The sequence below is a fragment of the Styela clava genome, chromosome 13 (genome assembly GCF_964204865.1).
Source record: "Styela clava chromosome 13, kaStyClav1.hap1.2, whole genome shotgun sequence".
NCBI classification, from domain to species: Eukaryota; Metazoa; Chordata; class Ascidiacea; order Stolidobranchia; family Styelidae; genus Styela; species Styela clava.
In genome coordinates, this window is record NC_135262.1 from 5487756 (window position 1) to 5506671 (window position 18916).

An 18916-nucleotide genomic window follows, 5' to 3' on the forward strand; every position below is an offset into this window, starting at 1 on the left:
CGCCAGTTTAGGGATCACAAGCCATACTTACATGATGTACAAACCAGAAGTTCTGCATATGACTATTTTGAATAAAACAATCGCCTATTTGCAAATTGAAAAGCTAGCTATTTTACACAAAAAATATCCCAGTTTCTTCTACATTCATCATACAAGTTTACTTCGTAGAATTTACTTCTGAAACTATACATATGAATAACATAATACTAGAATTAAATTGCACAAAAAATAGACAAATCAAACAAAGCATCACAAATCAAAAAAACAATGCATTGGGGTAAGACAGGGGGTCAGCTCATAGAGCGAAACTATTCCTCATTTTGTTTTTTAGATTTCAACATTTGCAAAAGTTTATTCCTCTCGGTTTCCGCTTCTTCCAGTGAAATTTCTGTTGGTTGAGGCCCCAGGGTCGTGTAACCGGGACCCATTTTTGATTCCTGTGACCCAGATGAAGTGGAATCATTTGCTGTTTCATCTGGTTGTGGCCTCATAGTTTCTGGATCAACTTGCATTGCTTCAGTTTCATTCAAGCTTGGATGGTTTTCATCTTGCAACTAAAAGCAAAAAAAAATGATATTAACCAGACTTTCAGTTCCTATCCATAAACTGGGTGTAAAAGTACATTCCAGCCAGAGAGTAAAAGAGTTATTCAATAACATTCATTTTTACTGCTGTTTCACTTTTATGGCTAAATTTACCCTCGGGCTAATGAGACGCCTTTCATGAACGAGGGAATTCAGAAATAATCCTTGGAAGATCAAAACTTGTATACCCATAAAGTTGTCATAGTCCTGTAGTATTTCAATCGAGGAAAAAAACTATCAGTATTCGGAAAGGTTAAACTTATATGACATCCACAGAAACTTTATCATCACTATATTCTGATAGAGAACATACCACCGAAGCACCAGTAATATCATCCTGACTGTCCATTTGTTCCTCAGCATTTGATGCTTCCGAACGACGTTTTTCTATTATTTCAATAGTTCTGACAATACCAGGACCTACAGCATAGTGACCATCAGGTTCCTTACACAATTCAATCTTGTCAGTTATTTGATTATAACGAAAAACATGACCTGTAATGATACCAACGGTAAATAGTAAGCTTGTAAAAAAGACAAAATCACTAAACTTGCAGGCTTTCGATAGTAATAGGAGACTGTATCCATGACAACCAGTAATTTGCATTATATCCTTTTACCAATTGAATGATGTAAATTTTTGGTACTCCCGTAGTACTACCAGGTTAGGGTTAGGCCATAATTTTGTTCCGATTTTTCTTATTTCAATTTTATTACGAGTTAGGGGACTGTCTGTGTTAGTCAAATGAATATACCATAGGTTTCAGTCCCTTTACACAACTTGATGTAAAATAGGCAAACAAAATTACCTCCATATTGGTACACAGTACACACACTTCTGGAACGCCTAATTTTGCATCAATAAAGTTAGCAGGAAGTCTTAAAAAATACCCTGTACCAAACCCATTCAAATTTACTCCAAAACATCAAAGAAACAAGCTAATCTTAGAAAAAATTCCATGTGAAACAATATGACAATAACTGACATTTTAGCTGAGGTGATATATTTTAATCATACCTGGCAAAAGTGGTAGTTTGCAGTGCTTTTCATGGAAGAGCCCGATATCTCGACCAAACTGTTCATAAAACGCTCCACCAAGTTGAAATAATTCAGGATGATTTACAGAATAATCCCATACACTTTCTTTCCCAGTCATTTCCGCCATTTTGGAAACGGCTGAAAGAGCTGTATCAATACTTGCATTTGTCATAGTTGTATATCTGTGAAATAATGTAGTAACCAGTATTTGGACTGGTGTTGCAAATCATATTACAGAACCTTAATGGTAAATTTTTATCCTAATTTTGCATAATAAATTGTCATATATACCATAAATCCAGAACTCCACCAATATCACAAAATTTCTCTTGAAAAACACAGCAATAATTTGCTTGAAAATAATAATAAAAATTCCACTACCTTGGTGATTGTTGATTTTTTGTTGATTGTAGCAAATGAACAAAAGTATGCAAAGTATCTTGATCTTGTGTGTCATCCCTAGCATCAGTTTTAATGGCATCCCTCAATAACCCTCTACGCCTAGGAATGCTAGGCATTTCATTATTGTCCGTTTCAGAAGTTTTATTTTCTCGTTTTATTTCAACGGTAACTCTGTCTCCGTTTCTCAATCCAAGAGGTACTTTACCCTTCACAGGTTCGAGCAGTTTCGGAGGAAATCCAAGTTTTAATATTTGCCTGTTAAAAGAAATTCACTAAATTGATACCTATGTTAGCATCAAATTTACTTTTATATGAATAGCTTTATATAAATAAAGGGACCCACGTAGTATATATACCAGGTCAGGGCTAGGCCGTAGTTTTATTCCAATTTTCCTTATTTTAGTTTTATCACAAGTTCGGGGACTGTCTGTGTTAGCAAAGTGAATAATCCCCTGTCATATTGGCTTCAGTTCCTTTACATAACTTGATGTAAAGTAGGCGAACAAAATTGGTTACCTCCATATTGGTGCACATACTTCTGGAGCGCCTAAATAAGTATTTGCCAGAAATACATGGAAAATAACTATGCAAGCGACACTTTTTAAGGTTGTATCAATATGCAGTGCAAGTATGAATAAACCATGCGATTCAAGTCAGTATCGCTCATTTACTCCATTATCAGTAGGATCACTGTTTGTTTAAAACCTTCAAAACTGGATTTAAAGCAAAACCTTATTTGAAGCAAAGAAGCAATATATACTTTGTGAAAAAATTTCAACCTTCAAAAATCTAAATCTGGCATTATTATAAAAAGACATTTTAGATTCTCGTAGTTGTCATGGATTGAATATTTCACGTGACATACAAGTCACCACATAACAAACTTTTTTGCCCAATTTCATTCATTTTTATCCTAAATAACTCAGCCAGTGCACGATAGTTTTGGTGAAAAGTAGTCAGATTCAGACACAATTATTATTTCACTAACCTTGACAGAGAAACTCCAAAGTATTTTTGCACAGTGTTTTGCAGGTCAGTATAATCCATGTCAGAATCTATTGCTAGAGTTTCTTGTCTTCCATCAGAAGTTGAAATCCGAATTTTAATTGTTCCATCATCTGTGTGACCTGAAATCAACATGCTATCTTTTACATAAGGAAAAAAACTGGCGGTTTGAATATTCGAAGTATTCAAGAGATATATGTATGTACAATCCAATGGCTAGAATACCGTTTTCAATATTTTAAAAGATACACATTCGAATAAAGTATAATTCATAACTATGTCAGTAATTCTGGAGAAATTCTGAGTAAAAGACGTATCAAAATAACATTGAAAGACTTTTTCCTGACCTGTTGTTTTCTGTTGTGAATCAACATCCGCTACTTTTCCAGATTTTGTGTCAGCTTTTATTTTTACAGTTAATGATGGCTCATCCAGGTGGAATATCTTCGGTGAATTCTCACAAAGTTTTGTTGACGTACTACCTAGCTTTGTTTTATTTTGTTGTATTTTTGTTTTGTTACGACTTGTCTTCAAAAAACTTGATGCTTCATTAGAAGAGGATTGATCAGCAGGAAAAATTCCGTCATTCAGTCCATATTGTGAGAGATTTGTTTCTAAAGATTCTAGAATTCCGTTTGTAATAGCATGGAAGTTTGGCTCATCAATGCTACAATACTTCTCAGCAATATCCTTTGCAATTTTTGTTTTATCAGAATTTAGAGAAGAATCAACCTCACCAAAGAACCATGTAACCTGTAAAGACAAGTAAAATAAAATTCAATCATTATCAAAAGAGTTTAGGTTTATAAATTACAATTATAAATAAGATATTGCTAAATTTTAAATAGCAAACGAATTCACACAATTGTTGGTTTAATAGCGCACAATGACACAAATGTATTGCTGTAACATTTTATCTGACCAGAATACAATCGCTATTTTCATTGTAGTTGAATTACTGTACAATTTTGGTCAAAGATAACAACACAGAAATACATTCGTGCCAGTGCGCAACAGACTCTTGATTATTTAGAGTAGCATCCAATGATATATCCTATGGGAGGTGATTCGCATGGGGTTTGAATCTCGAGATGTGTAATCTGTAACGCCAACATTGATATGACTAACGATCCTTAATAATTTTATCAATATTTGTATGAAAACAAAAGTTTAAACCTTTTCTTCAATAGTTTTTTCTTGTATAGTTAAACGCAGCATAAATTGTCTAGGAATATTTTCATATTCCTTTCCTTCCCAAAAATGTTTGAAGCCACAGCATTGTCCTGGTACTTCAGTTGATGTAGGTGTAGGATCCCCATTCTCAAACATTACATTTCCAAGATTATTCACTCGTCTCAATCTCTTGACTCCACACCAACAACAAGGGAATTGATAAGGTACTAAACTAAAATAGGAAATTTGAAAGGTTAGTTTGATGTTTGGGTATTCTAGATGGGTTAGTATAATACTTATTATATGATGTATTGATACTAGGGTTGGGTATGGTTAACCGGTTAACAGATTTTAGATGGTTAACAGTTATGATTTATTTTAACCGTTTATTGACATCTCATGTATAAATCATCATTATGATGTAAAATTTCTTCAAAAATGATTATGTCATCGCAAATTTATCTCCTGTGACGTTTAATTCAAAAGATTATCCTTGGTAAGGACCCAATAAATGTGAAAAACGAGAATATCGGTTGGAAACCGAAACCTTATCGATCGATAGTTAGGGGATCCCCCAAAACAGAAACTGCAGTTTCGATTCATCCGCTCTTGTAAATTGCGCACTGCGCATCGCACACACACACTCGGCGGGTCTCAAAATTCTCTCGCTTTACAAAAATCTAGATCACTATATCAATAATTGATTGATAACTCGCTAATTATACGACATAATTCGCCCAAAATCAATAGGCTTCTGGTCCGAGATAAGATGAATGCACATGCAAAATCTGGAGCAGATTCAATCTCGCTTTCGTGAGATATGGCGTGCATCTAACAGACATACAGACAAATACCTATCAACATACTTATCGATTAAAATCGATAAGTAATAATTGAAATACCAAGATTGCTGATTATGAAAACTTGACAATGATAAATCCAGTTTTCGGGTCAAAATATATTGTTCACGATTTTATTGCAAAATCATATATTCAATGTCACCCAACAAGTGCGCAGTTGATGCTGTTTTTCATTATAATATATTCCTGAGTAGAATTTGCATGCCGAACACTGAAAATTTGTCACATAAATGACATTTAATAACGGATTCAGGTTTTACTAAAATATGTTCCATATGTCTGAAGCACACTGCATATCTCTTGCAGCAGAGCGATCATGAAACTATCTCCATTTGTGAATAATTTTGAACGATACCAGGATAAGACCACCCGAAAATGCTTTGTAACCATTTGTAACCAGCTAATTCGGTATTGCATACCCAATTTACTACATTCTGGGTGAGATGGTGGTCATGAGATTTTAATTCAGGATTTTAACCTGCAATGCCATCATAGTTAGGTATGATGCAAGTAATGGGTATTCAACAATAACGGATGAGCTTATGTAACTGAGCTTATTAAAATTATAAATCACTTACCAGTCTTTTAAAGCATCATATCTACACAATAGTTCAGCCATTGGAAAATTGTAAGTGACATTCTCACGAGGTTTTCCATGAGTACTTCTCATGACTTCAAATAAATATCCACCCGGTTTCAAACCATCATCGTCTACATTACAGAGACTCAACGCATTACACACCTAAATGAATGAAAACACTTATGTAATAATTTGAGATTTGGAACTCAAGTTGAAGCGCATCAAATCACAAATAAAAAATTGTTTGATGAAATCAAAGTGAAAATGAAAAAAATTATTCAATACTTGTACGTACTTCTGTGCGTACCTACTTCTGTACTTTTTGTGCCTTCAATTACAAGAAAGCCTATGGTAAATTGAGGTGAGGCGCGTCGTTTTACCCAGTTATTAGTACCTGGCCCTCCTGTATTAAAGTTTGCACACCCCTGCTCCAGAATATGCTCCAAACAAATGACATGAGTTATTGTTTTTTGGTCAAACTCTACATGCCAACCATTAAATCAGGGATAAAGGATTACATCTTACCAAGCATTGAAAAATTTTATTATTCTGTGATGCATGTTTCGTTCTTTCAATTGCGACATCAGGATGGAGTCCAACAAATCCAACACGTTTGTAAACATAGAAATGCATATCTGATACTAATTTTGCTGTGATAGAATGACTCTCCAGGAATATTTTTTCCATGGCTGACACCAGACGTAGCAAGTAACTAAATAAAACATGTAATAGAAATTAAAAATAAAGAATTTGGGAACATAATTCGAATTTGAGAAAAGATGATTTATCAAAATAATAGGATCTCCTCACTTGTGTATCAGTGAGAGCTTTTTTCGGAGTGAAGCACCATATATTATGAGGGGGAAATGGCCTTGTGGGTTAGTTCAAAATAAAAACACCTACCCAGTTTGTAGAGGTTTCCCTCCTGCTACTGTTAAACTTCCATCTTCATTGAATGTTAGATACCTTGCACCTTGATTTGTATCGATTCCCCAAATATTGGGCAGTAATGATGAAGGAATAGCCGGTAGCGATCTGCCAGCAACACCAACCAATGGAACAAAGTGATTATGGCTAGCTCCACTCCAAGCTACACATAATGGCAGATTTTCTCGACACTGACTTGGTTCGACTAAAGCAGGCACAAATATTGCAGTATAATCTGCAACATTTTTCATCCCCTGGAAAAAGATAGAATGATAAACAAACGTAGGGCAGGAATTTTGTTGCTCTTAGATAGGAAATACAAAAATACTACATTGTTTTCAGAAAAGTTTTACTAATATTGCTCACCTATATAGTAATATAAACTGTAAATTATAATGTGATCAAACTGCGCTAAAGTGCGAGTTGCCCCCATCGTTTGCTAAACACCACTGCCCAAGTATCTAAAACAGGGGTTCTCAAACAGTGGGCGCGCCCCACAAAAGGAGCGTAGATACTTTTTGAGGAAGCGTGGACCTAAATGAATATAATTGTTAGATTTGATCTTGTTCGCCTCATTTTGGATATTTACGTTTCTTTATTTTTGAAATTTACGTCACATCCACGTGTTTTAATGTATCTTTTGAATAAAACATACTTTCGCCTTACTATCTGTTAACTAAAACATTTCCTACGTTTTGTCATAGTCATACATGACAATGAATCAAAAAACAATAAATCATATTAAACTACCAACCTCCAGTGAGTCAAGCAATACAATAGGTCTTTTTAAAACATTAGCAAGAGCAAATATATGAATATTCCCAAGTCCTATGTTGAAACCTTCAGGAGATGTGTGATATGGATCAGCTTCCTCAATGATCATTCGCCAATCATTCTTATCAATGAAATCTTGAAACATAATCTGATAAAATATGATAAAACACAGTCATTTGATAAGTAAGCATAAAAAAGAACTGTTTATAGCTTGGAAAAAGGGATTTACATTGGTGTGTCTTTATGCTGCAGGAGGGAAAAGTGTTGAGCTGCTTGATGGCGAATTGAATATTAAAATGTTCAAATCATTATTTGAATTACGTTTTTTTGCAAACATTATCCGAAAACACAATAAGATCTGTAGCACACTTGCAAGACGTATAAGCGTACGTTGGACAATTTTGACAGGTGTAGTATAGTCGGGAAAAAGTTTACAATGTTCTCTGACAACATATTCAATGATGGAATAAATTTCAATTCAGACTCCAGCTTTGAAATTCTGGCAAAATCAAAATTTTTTAATAAAAACTTTGAAATGTTCAAGCTTTCTTTAATAAACTGTTTGAAACGCTTGGTCAATTTTTTGTGATAACTGTTGAAAATTTACCCACTATTTAATTACGACTAAGATTCCTGACTCAAAATTTAATAAAAACATGTCACACTAGGACAATCAACTAGATCAGATATCTTGCAGTTCACATAAACATAATATATCAAAGTTAATACACAGCACAAGAAAAAACCTACTTGATAAGTTTGCAAGTTTTTTTCTAGATGATGTACAAGATTATCACGCAATGCATGCCAAAATATTTCCCGTCCTGTCGTAGCTCGAGACAATGCATGAACAAGACAATGCCCATCTCCATCAGCATGAACAGGTATGAGACGTTCCTCTCCTTCGTGATATTCTTTGATAATATCTGGTAAAGTGAAGAATATTTTGCTATCCTATAGCTATATGATAATCAAACTATTAATTTAATTTTCATTATGTAACACAGCGGTTTCCAAATGGGGCCGAGTGTGAACTGAGTGATAAGTGTAACCGTTATGACGTTATGTTGACATTGCCTTTATTCTTTAGGCCTACATGTTTACAAACTTTAAACAGCATAAAATAGAGTGGATTTTACATTTTATCAGATTTATTATGGCGAACCACCGCCTCTTGTCCGGTTACCACTTCACCTCTGGTATGGGGTTAGTTAGTTATTTGTTTCAGATGATGGACTTGATGGTGGAGGAAACCGTAACCAACCAGCGGTTACATGAACAACCCTGCGGTGGCGTGGGAACCGCTGATGTAAACATTTAAAATTCCTGATTTACTGACATTTCATAAAGCAGTGAGAATAAAAATAGGAAAAGGGTCCCTAAATCCTGAATCCAAGCCATGAGCCATTCGATTCAGGTCTGAGTCTCAGCAAATTTTAAATTTCTAGCCCAAGTTAAGTCAAGTCTCTGTTCCAAATCACCAGGTAAAGATTTCATCAAAATGTGAGCCGCATATCAATCGCATAAACATGTATATTTCAGCAACGAATGGTATTTTTTTTTTTTTTTCACGATACATCATTTAATAAATAGTGTGATGTGTGATAAATCGTATTCCACTAAGCGGTCTTACTACTTACTGAATACAGCGCGAAACACCGCAAAGAGCGCAAAACAGAGGGAAACAGCGCAAAACAGTGTGGAAACAGCGCAAAACAGCGCGAAAGAGCGCAAAACAGAGGGAAACAGTGTGAAGCAGAAAAAAATTTTGCAATGAGTTCGGGGCACCTTGTTTTGAGTTGGAGTATCACGGCAGCAAATTAAAAACACAAACCAACGTATGTAGCCAGTAATGCTGTAATGGCAGGTCTGCCCCTGCTGGTGACACATTTTGGGTACCATAATTCAGAACATTTTCCATATGGATATGGTTGGCTTTAGGGTTAGGGTTAGGTAAAAAGGGACCTCCAGAAGTATGTGCACCAAGATGGCACACAACCTGAAAATAGTATGTGTGTGTAGCGGATTCAGGTTGTGCAACATATTGCTGCACATACTTCTGGAGCACCAAAAAGGTGGATAAAATTTCGCATGATGACCTATAATCCGGTACATAACCTTGTAAATATGCCGGAAATAGCGCCATAAAACCATAGCGAGAGGCGCCGTGGTTCTTTCGTGGCAGGAGGTGGTAATGACTGCGTCTCCTGTTTTGCGCTGTTTTGCGCTCTTTGCGGTGTTTCGCGCTGTATTCAGTAAGTAGTAAGACCCCATATACATGTATATTTCAGCAACAAATGGTAATTATTTTTTTTTTTTCACGATACATCATTTAATAAATGGTGTGATGTGTGATAAATCGTATTCCACTAAGACAATTCTTCTATTTTGAAGACTAGCACAATTTTTTTCCAAATCTCGCTAACAAATAATCAAGGTAGAGTCGAGCCATCCTATTCCATGTCAGATTTCAAAATTTCTGATTTATAGTCTTTCAAATTTTAAATTCTATTTTACGAAGAAAATAATACAAAGCAAAAGAGCAAAGATACAGCATGTATTTTACAATCTTACCTAACAGACCATTCAAATACTCGACACTGCCAGATTGATCCTTCCCATAACCAGTTATATTGATATGTTCTGGTGAGATAAGAAATGCACGATGGCTCAATAATCTTCCACAATCTGCAGTTTCTCCGTGACCAAGTTCAAGTAACAGCTTAGGGCTGCACAGGAATAATTAAGGTATTTATGATGTTGAAATCAGCGAAAACGATGCAGCTTTTGCAACTGATTGATGAGAATTGGAAAAATTGACTAAATATCTTTTGATATAAATAGAGTAATTAAAAAATTCATACAGAATCGTTACTTAAAATGAATAAGCTATTAATTTTCTTCTTGTGCATGAGGGAAGCTGAAAAAAAAAGCCGGTAGGCGCCCAGTATCACTGCTGATACATGAAGCGGCATGCACTTCAGTCAACCGCGCAAAATTGCATCTATAGCGACAGCGTAGTACAATGTGACAGTGACCAGGATACCAAAACTGCCAGTTTATTTTGAGTGCTGTAGCTGCAACCCTCATAGGTATCATCCTTGAGTGAGTGGTATACTGCGGCTAATAATAAATATTGTATGATAAAATTCCCATGACTTCCCCAGTTCATGGATTATCAATAAAAAAACATATGGGCTGTTTTGGAACCTGACACAAAACAACATACTACAACCAGAAACCCTTGAAAGATATTTGACAATAACAATAATGCATAATACCGTAAATCATGGTGCAATCATTTCAATTTGGCACTCGAGAAACAAACTTGGCTGAACAAGACAAAATCGAAACATACTTTCCAGCTTTATCCATTCCATATCGGGTGAATAGAGGAGACAACAATTTACAGTGATAATTGGATAAACCTTGAACTTTAATAGAATCACTTCCTTTCTTGGGCAATTTTGCATCCCAGACGATCGATTTCAACTGAAGTATAGAAAATTAAATCAGATATGTTCAAAATGAATAAAATATTACACTATTAAGTTGCAAATAAGCTGAGTTTTAAACTAAAAAAAAGTTGCCAAACTAAGGGGCTTATACGCACATAACTCCAATCGCACTCAAACAAAATGACATCATGGTCTTTTAATTCTAATAGCTCCAACTCGAACCATGCTAAGTGCTGACGATAAAAGTCCGCTTATATGTAAATTTTCATAAATAAACAGTTTTAGGGCCGTTTTTTCGGGGTTGGCTTAAATGTGAGATCAGCTTATATGCGAGGATATACAGTAAGATATATTTAAAATAAGTTATATTTCTGAATTGAAAATTGTTGATTTTAGAAATAGGTTATACAGTATATCTTACTTTCCTGAATATTTGAAATTTTTCAATTTTGAATAGATTTTATGAAATGTTAAAAATCAATTCTGAAAAATTAACATCTGATGTGTAGACTGAAAACAAGTTCATTAATAATGACCATAGAAAAACCAATAAAAACAATGTTTATTTTAACTCATGTTTGAAATTTCCGAAAATATTACTACAGAATGTGTTCGATAAGTAATATATTAATCATTTTATTATTTTTGAATTCACCCATTCATTTTGTGCAGTGATTCAACAAAGATGAACCCTTTGTTATGCACACAATTCAATAATTAAATTCAAAAATTAGTATATTTAATGGGATTTCCATGTAATATGTCAATAAAGCTTTTCAATTAGATATTATCAATAAATAGGCTTTGTGTAGGATGAAAATCACTAAATGTGACTAAGTTAATTTATTAAAATATATTCATCAAAATTAATATAGTCGATAAGTCACTATTCAAATTCCACCTAGCCTGACTTGACTCACCACTTCTGTGAATGCTTCTTCCCCATCTGTGACCTCTATAATGTTGTGAAGGTCAACTTGTGAATGACTTTGGCCACAGTTTGAACATTCTATGACTCTCTTGTGAGCAGGAAAATAAAGTTTGCTCTAAAAAGAAATGAAAAATGGATTTTTGAATTCTGAAATCACTATAATGTTGAGTATTCACTTAATTGATATAGAAACCATTGTGAGTGAAATATTCTTAGGACAATAAAAGAGACTTTTATCGAGAAATATGACCTCTCAGCTATAAGCATTTTCGAATTTTAATTGAATGATTTTCAACTAAGTTGAAGCAACAGCTCGGTTACAGGCAGGGATGGCCAAAACCGAATAGTTCACTATTTCGAATACATTTTCGAATATGAAATTTCGAATACTTCGAAAATAAAATCCATTAATTGAAGCTTATCTAAATGTATGTAGGAATTTCCATACAATAAGCAATGGAATAACTGCATCTACAAGTTACAACCTAGCTATATTACCAGGCATTTCATATTCGCAGATAATTGCAGTATATATTTTATATACCATGAGTCATGTTAACAGAATTAAATTAATACGGCAATAGTGGTATCGATGATGGATTTGAATATTTGCGCAACACAAAATCATCCTAGTGAAACGCCCATACTTTCAGATACCAGCCATTATCCAAATTATTTGCTAAAAAGCGGGATAAAGTATGAGTTATTTTTCCGGCTTGTGACAATTTTTTCGTGAGTACAAAAATACGAATCAAAAATTAATTATATTCGGGAACTTTACCACACATTTTAAGTCCGAAGATCGCCGTTGTATGTTTGAGTAATAATACTTTTATTATTTTATAAATATGAAAATAGGAATCAAAAACTATTTATAATCGGGTAGTTTACCACACATTCTAAGTCCACAGATCACCGTTGTATTTTGTAAATACGAAAATAGGAATCAAAAATTAATATTAATCGCGAGTTTGCCACACAATTTATGTCCACATAGTTTAGTTATTTTATAAATACGAATCCGAAATTATAATTGGGCAGTTTACAACGTATTTCATGTCCGCTAATACCCGTGGTATTTGGTATTAATACTTTCATTATTTTATCAATATAAAAATAGGAATAAATATTTGATAAAATCGGTCAGTTTACCACACATTTATGTCCACAGATTGTCGATGCAACCATGAGTTACATTGAACAGAATTAAATTAATGACATTTTAAATGCTGGTACCAGTCATGGATTGAATTATATTGCGCAATACAAAATCATCCTGGTAAAAGATTGATACTTTTAGCTATCGTTATCAGAATTATTCGCCAGAAATTATTTTCTAATAAATCGACTTGTTTTTCCAACTTGTGACAATTTATTGGATATCGTAACAATGACTGCTATAAATACCGTATTTCCCCGGCTAATAAGTCCACATGGCAAATAGGACGATGTCTATTTTTAGCACTCCAAAAAGGGGTTTTTCCATATAGGCCTCCAATAAGACGGGTAGAAAAATTGTGTCCCTGTTGTTCAGTTATGCTGATATTATGCGCTAATAATTTTAAATGTTTAGAACCAGATCATGTTAGTTTGGTAGAATCATACTCACAGTATTTACTATTTTTAACAATTGAGCGGTAAATTTAAGTTGTAAAGCGGCAATCATTTTGGACAACCTATTAACCCGAATGTTGAAATAATTTTGGAATGTGATAAGTAATACACTGTACGTCCAAGGGTTATTTCACAGCTGTGTTTTCCTGTTGTGTTCTGCTGAATCGGCAAAACGAAAGGGTCACAAATCACTTTATCTCGGTGGCCTAGAAAAGCCACTTATTAGCCTGGAAATACGGTAATTGTCAATTTTTCGACGTAATGGAAATGGATTTGTAAATTAGAAGCCTCCTAGACGAATGTCGGCAATGTCCACCCACGCAAACGTGCAAATGTGTCGCAACACTATGCGACGTACGGTCGCACAGAATATAAACAATCAAAGTGCCGATTCTAATTCACCGTCATTACAATACGTGAGACAGCGTAAAAAGTCGTTTGAAGATTCCCGTAAAACGAAACACCACGTTTACGGCGAAAAGTGGCTACTATTCGGAATTATTCGAAAATCAGCCGAAAAAGTATTCGAATACTTTGATATTCGAATACATTCGAATATTCGATTCGTTTTGGACAACCCTGGTTACAGGTAATGAAGATCATGAATGTTTTTATAAAATAACAATTAGATTTGATAACTGATATTCATAATTTTGAAATAATTCTGGATGAAATGTAACAAATCCAAGATTTAAATTAAATGGTAAATACAATATATGGAGATTTCAAGTAAATACAGCAAAAATGAATGTCCATAACAAAATTTTAACAGCTGTTCTATGACTAAAAATTTGAAACTAACCTGACATTTTTCATCTGGACAAAATCCAGAATAAACTTTGTAATCCAACGACATTGTCACATATTGATACTGGATATAATTATATAACAATTTACACTAAAAAACATGATTGAGTGATGATATGCTTTCAAAACATGAACGAATCAAAGACTTAGCAGAGAGTAAAATGGAAATTGGCACCGAGAAGTATAGAGACAAGTAACAAGAGACATTAGTTAAAACTAAAGTTGTAATTCAGTATGCAATAAATCATTACAAAAAAGGTTCTATTGAGTTATAATTATAATGTTCCAAAAAGAATCAAAAGTTGAAGCATTACTAAATAAGCCTGCTGAAAAAAGATACTGTGTAGCTCTTAATAAAACTTCCGTAATGATCAATCAGATTTTATTACAATCAACTAGTAAGACGTGAGTCAATATTCATAATGACTTGAGTCTATCCATTGAAAGGACTCAACTTGACTCAGTTATAGAAACCGATTTGACTGTGCAGTGGTTGAATTGACTTATCAGTTCCATGACTCCCGATCTTAAATTTTGAAATTCATTGACTCAAATACACAACTACGTCAAAAATTATGATTATTATTCACTAAAAACAATATTGAATCTTTAATTTATTTGGTCCCCATAGCTTATATCCATAATTAACTTCATAACATATAGTCTCCATAACTTGTATCATTACTTACAACCACCAAATCATTCATTCATTATTTTATTTCGTTTATCTCATAGTTTTGCTGATATTAGAGTATCCAATCCCAACACAAGTCATTATAACTTTATCACCGCCCATCCTCCCCCCTTTTTCATCATGATCAAACGTTTTTGTTTCAAGTTTAAACATTACTTGGAAAAAATCTCTTATGTGTCTTAGCAATTCTATTGTGTAGTCCGTTAAAGAACCAACCATCAATTTAGAAACATCTTGCTCGCAAAGAACCATGAATAAAGCTGCTAGTCCTTGATTTACAGAGTCCACACATCCTCCGTTGAATATTTCTTCGAGCAAATCGTTTGCAGTTTTTGTGCCTAATTCTTCAGGAATAACAGGTTCACCCTGCCCTTTGGGATTTGATGAATTTTCCACGGCTAAAACAACACCTGTTGTGGTTTCCGCGGTTAGTACGATTCCAAATCCAGGAGATTTCCCAGCAGCATTTCCTTTCAAATGATCAGCATAAATATAAATATCAGGCAAATAAGTATTTAACACAGACCTTGATGATTCTATAACACGATTTGGAATTTGTGGAGAAACATTTGATGCAAAAGCAGTACCACGTATCCGTTTTATTTTTCCTTGGTCGAAAAACTGAAGGGGTCTTAATTTTCTTGGATTTGGACATTGAAAAAACACCTCACCTCCCCCTTCAGGGGCAAATCCTCGCTTAATAACTTTGAGTTCCAGGTCATCAAGCACTCCGAACATTCGCATGACTGGTAAGCTTGTCAATCTATAAAAATCAACTGTCGGATCAGATGAATCATTGGTTACTCCACGAAGCGTCGCTTTAACCCTTTCTTTACAAAATGGTGCAAGGAAGAATATAACCTCTAATAAGTAACTGATGGAACGCTGAGGGTTACAATCATGATCTATCACCCCACCTATTAACAATCCAGGCCTAAAGATTAAAGTAGTTCCAGTGACATTGATTTTCGTTGTGGTTCCATTTGTAATTTTTTCCAGAAATCTAAGAAGATTAGCTTCGTATTCATTCAAACCAGGACTCTCGCTGTTGTCTCTGATCGAGGAAATACGAACAGGTTTTCCACTAAGAATTGACAGAACCAATCGTTGTCGCAAGTAATTTGCTCCGACATATTCTAACATTTTAAACCAGTTTAGTGAACAGATTAGAAATGTAAATTCTGAGAATAAAAAAAGAGAAAGGTACCCTATTAACCAAGAATACAATGCAGAACTGACACTGCCATACAGGAGTTGTCATATTATATTACTAGTTAAAAATATTCTTGTCTATCAAAGCAATATATCGCCGGATGAGAACAGAACAGGCCTAAGTCACAATTTTGAGTTTTGAGAAAAACGCAAAAAACAATTTGGAATTTTTTTATTTTCGACTTTCTAGATATTCACACTTAGTAAAAACCTGAGCTCTGAGTATTTTGATGTAGATGTCAATATCTTTGTAATCAATATTTTTTGGCACTTCAGCTTTAATTCCTTCCTGCTTTTTTAACCCCATAATGGACTTTGGCCCATTCTGTTCTCAACAACTTCTGAATTTTTTTGTATGGGATGCAAGGTAAAACAAGGTGACTTAGGCCTACGTTGCACTGAAGAAATTTTTAGGGATGCAAGTTTCGGACATTTCATTTCTGATGTTCATGCCCATCATATTGGAACTTGGGACTATCTTTTTTCAGTATTTTGGGGTTTTGAGCCATGCTCTACAAGGTGGTGGTCTTGAAATTCTCAATTTTCATAATATTAAAAATTTTAGCTGGACTTAGGTCCATTCTGTTCTTAACTTCTACAGTCCTAAGTCCAGCTAAAACTTTTATTATTGAGAAATTCAGGATTTCAAGACCACCACCTTGTAGAGCATGGCTCAAAACCCCAAAATATTGAAAAAAGTGAATTTTGCAAAAATGTGACTTAGGAGGCCCCTTCTGTTCTCATCCGGCGATATGTTGTACAGTATGATATATATAACAGAGGCTTGCTCTCAAGGTCAAAATTGACTAGGTACGGTATAGCTGCATAGCGAGCAACTGATTCATGCGTAAAAAGAGCTTGAAACAGAAACAGTGCAAACTGGCAGAACAAAACCAATATTCTACCCATTCCAACACTCAGACTAGTCATATACACACACACCATCTTTCAAACGATGTAAACAGCTAAAATAACCATTTCGGTTTCTTCATAATCATAATCACATTCCCCACGAACTAAAATGTTGTAGCATACGAGACCCGACACACTGACAAAGAGGAACATAATATGAAAGCCCTTGAAAGACGCTGTCCACTACCGCCACCAGCGTGGGAATTTTAGCCAGGCATGTGTGAGAAAGCAAAGCTACTGCCATCCAAATCGTTATTCTTGGGAGTATCTGGCACTGTGGTCGAAGGTTCTAAGTTGAAATTGTATTTTATAATAGTTTAGGATTAAAATAAGGACCTCTGGGTCTAGACCGTGCGCGAAGAGTTGCGCTGGCATTCCAAAAAAATGGCTGGAAACTCCCCATGATGGGAATGATTTCGGGAGTAGATTAGGAATTTTGAAATCGGGGATTATATTCAACAATTCGGTGGATAAATACGGAAAAAAGTGACCGAACTTCGTTCGTTTTATGATCCGACTACGTCTTTTTATTTTTACTTCTGTTTTCTCTGGATTTATTTTTTTTGCCCTATTTTTCTTCTTTATTTCGTATTTTCTATCTACTTACGTGTACTGCGTGTATTTTCTATCTACTTACGTGTACTGCGTGTCTGCGCTCTGGCCCGTCTTGGTTCCATTTTTTACTCACCTTCTTCGCCTGTCGATCGCAATGCCTTCTGGACCGCAGCATCGATCGGTCTTTCCATCCCATCCTTCGATGGATTTGATTTGTTCTTGAGGACCAGGTTGTGTACCAGGTAAGGGAGTTCAGGATATGCGCGACTCTTGGTGCGCTATCTTGTTTTAATTCCTTCCTTCTTATTTTGTCTTAATCCTATCTTACCTCTGAATTTTATTTTATTTATTAATTTGTTACCTTCTTTTTTTCCTTTTCCTGCTGCATCGCATCCTGCTTTTTCTTTCTTCTATCCCTCTTTGGGGGTTACTGAAGGAGTTCCGCCTTCTTGTCCGCACTTTCCAATTCTTCATATTTTTCAGCCTCTAGGTTTTCTTCTAATCCCTCACTCTTTCTTTTTTTTTTTTTACACCCTCACATGCTGCCAACCGTTTTTCCCTACAGTTTTTTTCTCTGCTGCTGCCATCACAGTCTTTCTTTTCACCCTCATCACAGTACACCTTTTTTCCTTGCTGAATTTGCTTTTTCCCTCTTGGGTTCTTCTCTCACAGCCCCTTCGCCGTTTCTGCTGCCCATTCGGTTTTCTTCTCATCCTCATGTTGCCCACCGTTTTCCCCTACAGTTTCTCTAAGTATCCCTGCGGCTGCTCATCGGGGCTTTTTTCCCTTTCTTTGGGATCCTTATTCTTATCAGTCTTTTTCTTTTCACCCTCCTTCCTGCCCCATCGTTGCTTTCTTTCCCCTTTCTTCGATCCCTGTTTGTTCATTTTCTTTTCACCCTCATGCTGCCCACCGTTTTTCCCTACAGTTTCTCTTCTTTCCGTTTCCCTTTCTTTTCACCATCATGCTGCCCACCGTTTTCCCTACAGTTTCTCTGCTGCTGCTCATTGGGCTTTTTCTTCGATCCCTTTCTGATCCTTTCTTTTCACCCTCTCCTGCGCCCGGCCTTCTTGGTCTTGCTCACCTTCTTCGCCTGTTCGTCTCGTCTTTTTGTCCGCGGCCCTTCGTTGCTCCCTGCCTGCCCTCCTTTATTTCTATACCTCTCTTACTGCCATCCGTATTTTTCCTTCTGTTTCTGTTTTTATTTTCTATTTTGTCGTAGGGCCCTGTTCACTTTCTCTATTTTGTTTTGATCTACCTCATCTATTTTTATTCATTCTGGCTTGGGGACTTGTACCTCCTGCAGGGTTCGAACCCAGCCTTGGTGCTTTACCGTACCTACACGCTTCCTTTGCGCCACAGCTTCTGACGAAGATGTGAGGGATCAAA

The 18916-nt window shown here is 35.3% G+C and overlaps 2 protein-coding genes across 2 annotated transcripts; both read right to left on the reverse strand.

Annotated features, from left to right (window-relative positions):
• Positions 1-43: 43 nt before the first annotated feature.
• Positions 44-14266, reverse strand: LOC120332431 (deubiquitinating protein VCPIP1-like). The gene is made up of 16 exons (XM_039399673.2): positions 14150-14266; positions 11723-11848; positions 10703-10836; positions 9919-10073; positions 8095-8270; positions 7325-7492; positions 6547-6824; positions 6169-6355; positions 5642-5805; positions 4207-4435; positions 3378-3783; positions 3014-3152; positions 2005-2280; positions 1603-1805; positions 898-1079; positions 44-554 (listed from the first exon to the last, which is right to left on the reverse strand). Exons 1-16 carry the CDS (start codon positions 14201-14203, stop codon positions 309-311), a joined length of 3123 nt encoding a protein of 1040 aa, XP_039255607.2. The 5' UTR covers positions 14204-14266; the 3' UTR covers positions 44-308.
• A 612-nt stretch (positions 14267-14878) lies between these two features.
• LOC120332432 (RNA 3'-terminal phosphate cyclase-like protein) lies at positions 14879-16050 on the reverse strand. The gene has a single exon (XM_039399674.2). It carries the CDS (start codon positions 15989-15991, stop codon positions 14879-14881), a length of 1113 nt encoding a protein of 370 aa, XP_039255608.2. The 5' UTR covers positions 15992-16050.
• Between the last annotated feature and the right edge of the window lie 2866 nt (positions 16051-18916).

Coding starts and splice junctions, on each gene's coding strand:
- LOC120332431 (XM_039399673.2), bottom strand. CDS start 14,203: ATGTCGTTGGATTACAAAGTTTATTCTGGATTTTGTCCAGATGAAAAA. Junction 11,849..14,149: donor GTCCAGATGAAAAATGTCAG/GTTAGTTTCAAA, acceptor ATTTCTTTTTAG/AGCAAACTTTATTTTCCTGC. Junction 3,153..3,377: donor TTCACAACAGAAAACAACAG/GTCAGGAAAAAG, acceptor TGTTGATTTCAG/GTCACACAGATGATGGAACA.
- LOC120332432 (XM_039399674.2), bottom strand. CDS start 15,991: ATGTTAGAATATGTCGGAGCAAATTACTTGCGACAACGATTGGTTCTG.